The sequence below is a fragment of the Dysidea avara genome, chromosome 10 (assembly GCF_963678975.1).
Source record: "Dysidea avara chromosome 10, odDysAvar1.4, whole genome shotgun sequence".
Taxonomy (NCBI): Eukaryota; Metazoa; Porifera; class Demospongiae; order Dictyoceratida; family Dysideidae; genus Dysidea; species Dysidea avara.
This window is the reverse complement of record NC_089281.1, coordinates 25,708,698-25,720,672: the sequence shown is the minus strand read 5'-3', so window position 1 is coordinate 25,720,672 and position 11,975 is coordinate 25,708,698. Positions and strand designations below refer to the sequence as shown.

Sequence of the window (11,975 nt, the reverse complement as noted above, 5' to 3'; positions counted from 1 at the left end):
TAGCCAAACTCAGAAAATGATTGTTCTAATAGAGTAGTGAGTGTTCTATTAGAGTAGCCAAAATTTCATTGTCCATTTTAGGGATGATTTAAGGTGGGATTTTTCAGCTATCCGGACACAAAGTATTCCTCATACAGGGTTTTGGACAACTGACATTGTACCACAAGTATGTAGTACTTACATGATGGTGATTTTTAGTGAAGTCTATACCAGCTAACTAACTCATTTTGCCTGTATGTTCCACTGAAAATAGAGTTCTGTTCTATGGATTTGCAATGATATATATATATATATTACATCTAAATTAGCAATAAAATATACACTCTAGCTATAGTGTGTCTGGAACAAAAAAAGTTCATGGGTAGCACAATTTCTGAGTACAATATTGGAAGTTGCAAATGGAGTATGTTAGGTGGTGTAATTTTTGTACATTTATATTTAATGAGGAAATTAGTTAGGGGAGGTCAGAATACACTAGTTATTATACTGCTCCTCAATAGATTTGCTAAACCTTAGCAATAATTCAGTACCTAAAAATCAAGTCTATACATTCCTAAACTATGTGTGCACATATCAACTGTAAATTAACACTGTGAAAAAGGTGCATTGTATATGTATGCTTCTACATACACACATTAATATATGTTTCATGCAACAAGTCAACAACTGCAGTTGTAGCTGATATCTTCATACATTTACACGTTAAATGTGTCAATTCCAATACAAAGAAAACCAGCCCAGTCATACCAGTGGTAGTTTTCTTTTTGCAATTTTCTTTTAGCAGCTTGTAAAGCAACAGATACTTGCATGCCACACTCAAAGACATAGTGGTAGAAGTGTAAGGCCATCTTGTGTCCTACTTCATCAGATACAGGCCACAGGGTAGCTACTACAGTAGATGATCCCGCAATACGAAATCCTTGAGCCAAACTACTGAGTGCTTCTCCACGTCCAATAAATCCATATGAAGATCTGCAACATGATAAGTAGACTAATTGTGTGCCTGTTAGCTTCATTCCACAAGCAGCCAAGGCAGTTAACTCTCCGGTACCGGCTTCATCAGTGATCAATGTGTATTTTTCTTGATGATATGTATTAGCACCAGCAAGAAGTAGTCCTGATTTAGTGTCGGACCAGAAGTTGTGATACTGATAATGAAAATCAGGGCTGGAAAACCCATGGGTGGCAAAATGCAAGACTAGGGGAGACTGTACACGGAGTACTTTGAACAGTGTTGCATCATTACCTATGGAAACATTGATGTTTAATGATTCGCCCCTGGCCTGTGCAGAAGTTACAAGAAGCTGTTCAATTTCATGTGCCTCAATTTCAGAGTTTGGAAGAGAAGCAGCAGTATTAGTAGCTTTTGTCTCAGAGAACAAAGATGACATAAAGGAACTCAGCAACCCCCAATGGCTTTCACTTTGGCTAGCCACTCTTTCTAAATTAAAATTAGGATTGGCAAATATCGCACATTCAGGCTTAGCTGTGTTGTGATTGGATGCACTCAAAGAAAGAGAAGAAACATATGATTCTCTTAAAAGTTCCCTGGCTGAAGAGAGATATGTTACAGCAACCTTTTCACCAAGTAGTTGACCATTTTTCAAAGGCAAGATTTCTATTGGAAATTTTGATAAAACTTGGTCAGGGCAAAAATATATACGTTTTATTGTAGTATCATTTATGAGCATTTGAAGGTCACCTGGAAGCATGTGTTGTAACAGATCACTTGCTTTCCTGTCAGCAGTTTGCTGTAGTTCCTTCCAAGGTTTTCCAGAGTCCTTTGCACTTACCACTTTCATTAACATATTATGACATTCTACAGCCATATCTTGAATGCAGCCAAAATCCACAATTCTAACATTGGGAAGACCATCACTTCTTATCCCCACAACAACTCCTTTCAAACTCAAAACCTTTGGTGGAATGGGCACAGGAAAGTAGTTAGTGTCATATAAAGGTGACATGCAGTACTGCAGGAGAATTTGATCAGGTGCAAGTGATTTCTGAACACTTGTCCAAGACTGTTGCAATAAAGCACTAATAGCCTTTCCACCCCATTCTTGTGTTACCTTCATACATTCCCTCTGATGCTCATCTTGAATATTCAAAAGTGTTTTTTCACTTTGTCTCTTCCCAGCAATCTTAAAAGCCTCTATCTTGTTGAATGTACTCATGAGATTCTCACTTAGTCCCAGTCTGGCAAGTAATGCATACAGTTCAGTAGCAAGACATTTCCATTGGATGAACACATCAGCTAGCAGACTATCATCAACACCAGCCAAGAACAAAGCATTGCACAACATCATCGTCTGAGGGTGGAAGAAGCATTCAGCAGCATCATCAATTGGAAGTAGCTTATTATCCAGTAAATGTGTAATCGCTGTTTGATACAATAACCCACTTTCCTTCAAAGCCATCTTAGCACTCTCAATTTCACCAACATGCACCAATCCACCTATATAATAGAAACACACTAAGTGTATTTATTGAACACAGGGTATCAAATCTTATACTAGTGATCCTCTGACATAAATGGGTAACACATTAACACATACAGTGGTACCTGTTGCTAGTACAAGAGAATCCATGTCTCTGATGTGAAGTGAGCCGTTTTCCTTCAACTTCACTTTTAGAGCCTCGAGTTCTTTTGTCACTGCATGTTTTAGCATTTCAGAATCCTCTTTGGTCAACCTTTTAGATTCAGTAGGGGCACCATCAGAAGAAAACAAAAGAGACGCATTACTAATAACTTCTTGGGTAGATCTCTTCACTTCTGCATAATCAGCTGAAGAAGGGTTGTAATGATTAAGTAGAACTTGAAGCTTTTGTGAAATTGTTTTTATTTCTGTAGCCTCATCCTTTTTGTTACCTCCAGCATGGCCGCTCTCCATACAATATGAATTTAGTAATAACTGCATAGCATGGATTTGAATCTTGATGTACTCTTCAGTACAAAGAAGTGACTCAGTATAGAAAACTAAACATGCCTTTGTCAAAATTTGTATGTGATTTCGAAAAGACAGTACATGACCAAGGTTTGAAGCACAAGTTAACATTGCCAAAGTGAAAAGAGCAAAAATGGGACAAAGCACTGGATACAATATGTGGTCCACTTCTGTATCAAGCCATTTAACCAACTCTTTCAACTTTGTTTCTTGCAATTCAGTAATCATCTTGGAAGCTGCATGCGTACGAGGATCCACTTTAAGGGACTCTAATAAAGCAGTCACCCATTCACTCATATGGCTTGAAAGAACATGACCAAACTTTTCTAATAACCATTTAAGCTCTTCAATTACATTAAACATGTAGGTTTGAAGAAATTCCACTGTTACTCCACCAGAGCTTGAATTTTGTTGTTGTAGTGTGCATAGTAACTCCATGCATTTCTTTGTTACAGGGGAAGTACCTTGGGGAATGTCATCCATTTTATCTACTTCTGGTTTCAACACTGCTGAGGATGCTATCAGCCATTCATCAATGCAATCTTTGCAAATACGGTCACTGGCACGTAACTTATATCCTTCTTCAGCCGATGGCATAGCTTTACTGTACATTTTTAGTCCATTAAGAGCTGCAGCCCTCCTTAAATGCCCTCTTGCAAATTTTGGTTCCAGAGTGACGCATTGGTCAGCATCAGCTAATGCCTCTTGATACTGTTTCAGTTTTATGAAGGCAGCACTTCGGTTACTAAAAAGCACATGGTTTTGTGGCTGCAGAGCTATTGCCTCTGTATAACAGGCAACTGCTTGGTCATAAGCACTGCTTGAAAAATATTTGTTGCCTTTCTCTTTTAAATCTAGGAATGACATGGAAATAATTCCTCCGTTGAGAAAAGATCAGATGTGATCATAGAGCGATAAAATAAGCGGTTGACCTTTGGTAGTGGTGAACGCCCTCTCCTTTCGCAGTAAACAGATGAAAAGCTGAGCACTTTCTATTCACGTGATTGAGTTCAGTAAACAGCGAGAACAGCGTCCGTGAAACAAAACACACTACAAGCACCCAGTAAACGATTACGTAGTTAGACGCACATAAGTAATTGTTTCTTGGTGCTTAAAATATTCGGGATTCACTAATCGTCGGAGATCTGATGTCATGACGTCAGAGAGGTTTCTAAACTGCAGTATCGATAAATGTCGGCGCCCCCCTCTGTGAGGACTTCCGGCGCCGTTTAGCTCTGGCTATCTGAGTTGTTTCCTTTTAAAGTGTGAAACGCAATCCCATGTCTTGACTCTAGCTCTCCATACAAAAAGTTAACCCAGTCATCAATACTCTACATCCCCCCAATGAAAAATGATCTTTCTCCTTGTTTGACTAAAGTAAGGTGTATATGTCCCCTCAGTTCCCTCCCCAAACATGTAGCTACATGCACACAAATTAAACTCAAAACACACTAAGAATTAAATGCTGCAAAAGTAATGCATGAAGCTTGAAAAATTAAATCATTACCATATTATTATTATGAACAGTTAACACTTTGAACAAAACCAAAATCTGTTTTTTTGTTTGAAAACATAGTCTGGCACTGAAATGCAACTTCTGTGATACCACTGATGACACCGATCACATTCTGCCATCTGAAGTTCCCTGACTTCATCATCACTTTCAAAGTATGGCATTCTACACACACAATATACAGGAATTTCTATCAGTAGCTTGCATGGTAGGTTATGCTCATGTTCACCTTCTACCTTTGGGAAAGGGTGATCAAACTTTCTGCTCCTAAGACAACAATGTAGGTATGATCTCATTTCCCAACATCGAACATGACAGCAGTGGGATCGCCATCAAAGAGAAGTTCGACAAGGAACGCAATTGCAAATACACCACAGTCACTGGTATTCATCTGTTGTTGGACAGACTGCACAGAGAATATAATTTTATCAACTGATGTACGAAGAATTGATGCTGTTTGTTTCTGAACACTTGATGATATTTTACCATGATAGTTACTATCAAACAACTTGACAGCTGGGTGAGGAGAACCAAAAGTGGACACAAGGACCCAGTGATTAGAGTCATGTAAAATCTGGTGGAAAACCTCAGCTTTTGGGTAGGATAAATGAGGGCCTAGAGATGTGTCATACAACCCAGGTAATTCAAACTGGGTGTGCAAGCAGTTCTGGGCAGTATTGATAATAGTATCATTCAGCCAATTTGAGCTTAGTATTATCTCAAAATCACGATCAGTCATTATTCGCCTCTTATAAGGATCGACAGTACACTGCATGTAAATACCAACAATTTGAATATCTTCTGTAACTTTTTTCTCCTTTTTTTTCACTGCTGCATCCTTCATTGAATCCTTTTTATTCCCTGGCTTTTCTTTCTGCATATTCTGATACTTTTTCACAATTGTTTTTCTTTTAACCTGTTTCGCTTTAGATTCAGGTATAGAAATATGAGAACTAGCTTTCACAGTATCAGCAAATTTACCAACACGATTTTTGTATCGATCAAACAAACTTAGTCTTTTCTTGCGTTTACGAGAAGGAAGACATCGTAGCTTGTTTGCTTTTTGTTTGCTCACTTTCCTTCGTTTTTCAGGTGTGGGTTGTAGAATAAGCCCACCTTCTCTTTTTAGAAAAGAGTTTGCAGTGTGTAAAGCAGATTCAATGCAATTATTAACAGTTGTAAGAGATGCTTTTTCTTTGCATAAATAAGAAAAATCTTGAAGACATTGAAGGTTAGACCTAAGCGATACTGCCAGTGAATTTATAGCCTTAGAATTCCTTTCATCTTGTGGCAGTGCAATCTGAGGTGTGTGAGGTGATGATACTTCTAGATCTATTATGTCTTCTGTACACATGATATCCATTGTGTGATCTTCACCAGTAGCATTAGTCTGATCATTCAACTGATCACTCAATCCAACAGAATTTTTCTGATTGACTGGAGTAGTCTGACTGACTGGAGTAGAAAGATTGTATACCAGATCTTGTTTCTGGTCTGCAGAAAACACCGATTCATCAATATTGTAAAGTGGACTAGTACTAAAACAAACAGGTAAGGACTCCCATGAATAGCCTGGAACTACTGTTAAGATAGCAAACATGTGCTTACAAGGTAAGCAGTGTAGCTTGAAATCTACACATTCACAGGTTGGGTACTCATCATCAGACCCTAGGAACACCTTATAAGAATTTCTTTCATTTGAATCTTGCTGCTGTTTGAAACTCTGACCCCTGACAATGAACGTAGATGCAGTTAGTATCTGAATATCTTCACCAATGAATCCTGTAGCAGCATGTAGCCGCCGCATACAGTGCTTTACAAACCACTGTGGTCGATTGTGTAAATATGGAGGAATACTTTCATCATAAAGCTTGAAATCTGAAGAAAATTTCACATTGTCAATGGTATATCTGTGAATAGTATCGGGAAGAAAACTATCCCGCATGATTTGGCAAAGACCAGTAACTGTTTTGTCTGTGCGCAAATTGTTGTAACAGTGCTTAAACAACTTATTTAACGATTCAACCCCATTGTTGGTCTTCACACTGGAGTGGTATCCTGGTCTGCGAAAAGCATCACACCATCTCTGTAAATAAAATGTTGATATAACATACACATCTCGTCTCAGTTTTATTAGTTGAAGAGCCTGATGAATTAGTTTAAACAAATAGTAAATTGCTAAAGATGGCTAATGATTTTGTAGGATGAAAATTTCACCTTGCCATTACTCAAAACCGTATTACATTGTCTTAAAACGAAACGGAAATAGTTAATTGATGATTTATTTATTTACAAATTAATTAATTAATTAAGCTTGAAATGACACTCACTTGTTGTCCTTAGTAGGCCACTAATTATAAAAAGATTTTAGGACATTCTCACTGTTTGTATTACATATACGTATGCAAGCCTTTGCCACTTTCAACTGGATAAAAGGATCATTTACAACACAATTCATACAACATGAAGCTTGTATATACATACATACACAACATACACACAGGAAATGTCAGGTATGATGGAAAACCCAAACAACCTGAACCAGCACAGTAATGATACAGTTATAACCAATATCATCATTTAATACTGAGCTACATTTGGATATGGTAAAACAATGTACAAATTGCACTAATGATTATCTGGCAACAAGCACTAGACCATATTATATACAGTATATAGCTAAAACTCAAGGAATACACCAAAAGTTGGATCACATAAAAGCACTTCAAGGTGGGAATTTATTTTTGAAGAACACCCAGACATGGGAATTTACTGTCAAAGAAAAGGGCCTCTTCGAAATATCCAAAAGTAAAAAATAAAACCTTCAAAAATTACCAGCTAATGGTACACAAAAGTATTGTATGTGTGTATGTATATATAGATATACCTATATAATTTTGCTAACCGTTGTACAACCAAGCCACTTGGTTGTTAAATAGCGTTGAACACGGGAATTATTTTTGTATACACTACTGGCCAATAGAGCATCCAAAGTTGCCTGATACTGCCTTTGTGTTCCAGCAAAAGCTACTTCTCGTAGCAAATGTAAAAGTTGCTCTCTTTCATCATCCAGAAGGCAGTTCTTTCCTATACATAGGCAGAGTAACAATGCAATTCATGCACATTCAATATTATTACCACTTCTTATCCATCGACTCCAAGCCTGTTCACGGTGGAATTCACAAAGATACACTTCAGCTTATGGAAACACAGTGGTGATGGCGTTCAACTCAGAATCACTGTAATCAATCATAAAGTATGGTGGAACCCAACCACTATTCCAATGTGATATGATCTTTAGAGCTTCAGCAATATGGAAGGCACTTTCTTGTTCGACAATAAAATGTGCCACGGGTATGTAACCACAGTTGCTTCTCACACATAAAAGAAAGAGTGGTAAAGCATACTTAGTGGTTTTGTACGTTGCGTCCATCAGAGTTAGTATATTTCCATACTTCAGAAGTAATTTCTACTGCCATGGTTCTTGATATACAAAAAGAAAAGTACTGCCTGTTGTAGAAGCTTGAGAAAGATCAGTCTCATTTTCCTCATCTTCACTTTCTGTGTCATGATCAATATCACCACTAAACCCTTGTTTCGAAACATCTGCTATGTCTCTATAGTTCCTATAACAGCTTCAACAGACGACAAAGCATCACCTTCAAATTCTGTGCTGGACTTCCTATAGTATACTTTAGTCCTCTCTTCAATTGGTTTAGTTGTATCACTAACTATCCAGTCTGTGACTATCTTCTCCAAATTTAATTGATCTAAATGGGAATATTTACCAGCTGACATGATACTGTGTACACAGTTGGTAATGTCCCGCTCATGTGGATAATAGGAACGGTCTGTGACATGTGGCTTTACAACATCTGACGAATACTGGCGTTGCACGTACTTTCTTAAAAGTCTTTTAATGAGTTTGGTATTAGTGATATTGTCAGATACGAACTCTTGGACTTTATTTCTGATGTCAGAATTCATGCGCCTTGTTGCCCCTATCAGTTTGTGGTTATGTACTGACTCCATAGGAAGAGTAACAAAATAAGTGGGCAATCCCTCCACTGATTTGCTTGCCAGCTTTTCTTTCAAGTCATTAATAACCCGCTGCTTTTCACTTCTTTTAGATTCTACTGGAATGGTATGTGAAGGGAACCTATAAAGACAAACCTTCTATAAAATGCAAAACTAAAGCTACAGCTGTGTGATTATATCAATTATGCAATTAATCAATTGTAGCACTAATCATGATAAGTAATAATCACAAAAAACTGAAATAATTGAATAATTGAAAATGATATATATAGTCAAGAGCCACATTAGCTAATAAACTCCAAACCAATTTCTATCACCCTAGAGTCTACCTGTATCACAAGTAATGCTAGTAAAGGAAGCCTCAGGTCACAAAATAGAGACGAGTGACTGTTAAACCTTTCTAAATGAAGGCACACAACTCAGAATACACAGAATGCAATTAATTGCATAATCGTGATTACTGGGCAGTATAATCACTTGCAATTGTAGTCATAGTCGTACAGCATTAAAAATATAAGTACATAACATTAGTGATGCATTGATACAGATACTAGCATTGCTTTCGGCCCTACTTTGGCAGTACCAGACTTCCTGTGTATGCAGTAGGTAAAGCTATAAATGCCTGATACCACCCAATACTTCATATGATGTAATTAAATTGGTTTTCAAGATGGTGGCATATGTAGCATGTCAAATGGAAACCTAATAGTTAGATAGGTATGAATTCTAGAAGACAGCTATTATAGTACAGTGGAAAAAGCAGTAAGCCACGAAATAAGATTTATTGGTTAAGTTGGTGCTGTAACTGTTTCTTGTGAGTAATGTCATTGTGGCAAAGTATTGGTAACAGATCAGTATCTGCCATTTCCACCTAAAATGTATTTGGTATCAGATCAGTAGTAAGAAAAGTGATATTACTACACTACATACTGTATGTAGAATTTTGGACAGTCTTATTATATCAATAATACCTCTCACTTCAAGAGCTTTTTAACACATCCTGTGGCTGGGCATCCTTCTTTTCTTCCTTTCTGCAAATGAGTTCTTGGTTTCTTATCATACACATGATCACTGCGTTCTTCCTGCACAAAAATGTACAAAAACTAGCTAATCATGTTAGTACAGTTAAGGTATTAATTAGCATACTTCTTTGACATGATACTTTTTTGGTTGACCACGTTGACACTGGAGCTCTTGCGAACTGATCACAATAAATGGAGTGCCATCGGCTGGTATTGTGCCATAACTCCAAAGTAATCTAGATGACTCACCTCGGTTCTTGTGCCGTTTTTCAAAGTTGTCAACATGACTAAAACAACAATGGTAAATGGCCATTCAATATATGCCACACTGGAACCATAGATAGGTGACAAAAATCAAATTCCGGCACTATGATCCCCAATCTATCATACCTATATCTATACACATGACTCACACTTTAGAAACATATGAGGTATACTTAACCCACATGTTCATGCAATCAAATATAAGTCACAAAGCTCACACAGACAAATTACTACCTATAATTACAAAGAAGCTTAAATGTGTCTTTAGCTTTGAATACAAACAGTGTGGTTAACTACATAGTTATGGAATGTGTATGCACAAATATTTTACTATCACCATACTGTAGGTAATTTAGAGTAGCGTAGAGGATTTGTGGCACAGAGGAAAAATGCTTATGATAAACTGTGACCATGCAGTGCACATTGTATGTATTAAGCGAACTGAAGGCTATTCAGACAGTATGGAATTTCTCTATTACACCAGTTGTTAGCTATTACACATTTTAATCTGGAAATTAATTTGGAATGGGTAGGCTGTACAACCAGGTTAAGACGGTTCCAATACTGTGTATGAAGTGTAGCCCAATTTAGACAGGGGAAATAGCTCTGCCAATAGAAGGACTGTTTTCAGCTGTGTGTCAACAAACAGTAATAATATGTGACCGGGCCTGCGAAAATAGGGCATGTGGGCACAAACTACATCCAGTCACTCTACAGGTCATATCTCAATACCGGAACAGAATATTAGCATTCTGGAACTTGCATCATAAAGCCAATTAAATGCTTACTAAGAGCTGAAAATTACATTGCCATAGCACAATGGTGCAAAAAGCTATGTACAATGAAAGTTTGAAAAAGTAGGCAAAAATCATGTGCCCACATGCCCTATAATCGCAGGCCCAGTCACATATCATGATGTCATAAACATAATGTGACAATGCGACATCAGATCTCCGACAATTATTAGTGAATCCCATATCATATCATGGTTATATATACAAATTGGTTACATATGTAGTAGAGGGTGCAATGCGCCTTCTACTACCTAAGAAACCAGTTTTCACAATTCTGTTAGTCTAAAGTTAGGGTTTGACCATTAAATTTTATTTGTAATATCGGCTATACTACCATAAGATTTAACTATATCTCAGATTCAGGGTTTCAGCAGCTAGCAGCACTGGTACAGTGGTTAGAACTGACCAAGAGTTCATAATATAAAGTAGTAAGAGATTGAGTACCTTAATATTGTATATTATAAACTCTTGAACTGACGCATTACAAAAAATGACGAGATTAAGTACAGAAATCTACTACTTGCTTTTTCTAAAGGCATCAGCTTCCCATGATCATGAATGTCTTTGCAGTAATGTGCCTATCATTTGGAACCCCCCGTATGGGATTCACTATATGGGATTAACTTACAAATTATGCCCAAGTAGTGGGGCTTTTAACGCAACTGTTTAAAATTTTAAGAACAATTGAATTACATGTACTGTATTACTACGTATGCATAGCCCCTCTGAGCACCATGACATCACTTTGTACATACTTCATGCATGCTTGTCATAAAGTGGCAGAATACTTAAGGGGTTGGTAAGGAATTAGATAAGTGCTTGTTCCCCAGTTGTGGGGCTTTCGCTCTAGCAAAATTGTCAAATCCCTACATAGCCGGTACTGGGAACGGGGGGGGGCTTAACATTGATAGGAGCATCAACACACACACACACACACACACACACACACACACACACACACACACACACACACCCACCCACCCACCCACCCACACCCACACCCACACACAAACACACACACACACACACACACACACACACACACAAAATACAATGCAATATAAAGTCCTTAACAGTTAAATAGTCGCAGCTAGCTACATGCTGAATTGTTACTTAGTTTAGCTGTTCCATTAAACATTTACCTCTTCACATAATCCGTCAGACATGCCCGCCCATGCAGATCAAGTACTTTGTCAATGTCAGCCTCCGATAGAAATCCATTGACGAAACCATCTTTTACGTGCACATCATTTAAGAACAAGCCCCAAGCAGGAAGAGTTGCGGGAAGAGTTGACCTCGTGGTTGACATAACACCGAATCGCGTGGTACCGCACGTGATTGGTGGCGGATATCGATCACAGTGGTTTTGACGTCATGACATCAGATCTCCGACGAT

General features: G+C 37.8%; 2 protein-coding genes across 4 annotated transcripts; both read right to left on the bottom strand.

Annotated features, from left to right (window-relative positions):
• Positions 1–334: 334 nt before the first annotated feature.
• Positions 335–4,071, bottom strand: LOC136268726 (uncharacterized). Its single transcript, XM_066064172.1, has 2 exons — positions 2,567–4,071; positions 335–2,458 (listed from the first exon to the last, which is right to left on the bottom strand). The coding sequence occupies exons 1-2, from the start codon at positions 3,813–3,815 to the stop codon at positions 696–698; spliced, it is 3,012 nt and encodes a 1,003-aa protein (XP_065920244.1). The 5' UTR covers positions 3,816–4,071; the 3' UTR covers positions 335–695.
• Positions 4,072–4,435: 364 nt separating this feature from the next.
• Positions 4,436–11,970, bottom strand: LOC136268728 (calcium-responsive transcription factor-like). 3 transcript variants are annotated; one of them, XM_066064176.1, is made up of 6 exons: positions 11,722–11,970; positions 9,646–9,808; positions 9,478–9,581; positions 7,600–8,620; positions 7,367–7,548; positions 4,436–6,547 (listed from the first exon to the last, which is right to left on the bottom strand). In XM_066064176.1, the coding sequence occupies exons 1-4, from the start codon at positions 11,886–11,888 to the stop codon at positions 8,071–8,073; spliced, it is 984 nt and encodes a 327-aa protein (XP_065920248.1). In that variant the 5' UTR covers positions 11,889–11,970; the 3' UTR covers positions 4,436–6,547; positions 7,367–7,548; positions 7,600–8,070. The 3 variants fall into 3 exon arrangements, with proteins under 3 accessions (XP_065920248.1, XP_065920246.1, XP_065920247.1); XM_066064174.1 differs by having other exon boundaries at positions 9,471–9,581; positions 11,722–11,940; XM_066064175.1 differs by having other exon boundaries at positions 11,722–11,940.
• Positions 11,971–11,975: the final 5 nt, after the last annotated feature.

What these genes read in the sequence shown, in the direction of transcription:
- LOC136268728 (XM_066064174.1), bottom strand. Translation starts at nt 6,406, where the DNA reads ATGCGGGATAGTTTTCTTCCCGATACTATTCACAGATATACCATTGAC.
- LOC136268726 (XM_066064172.1), bottom strand. Translation starts at nt 3,815, where the DNA reads ATGTCATTCCTAGATTTAAAAGAGAAAGGCAACAAATATTTTTCAAGC. An exon ending in TTCTCTTGTACTAGCAACAG is followed by an intron (nt 2,459 to 2,566) that starts GTACCACTGTAT and finishes TCTATTATATAG; the next exon opens with GTGGATTGGTGCATGTTGGT.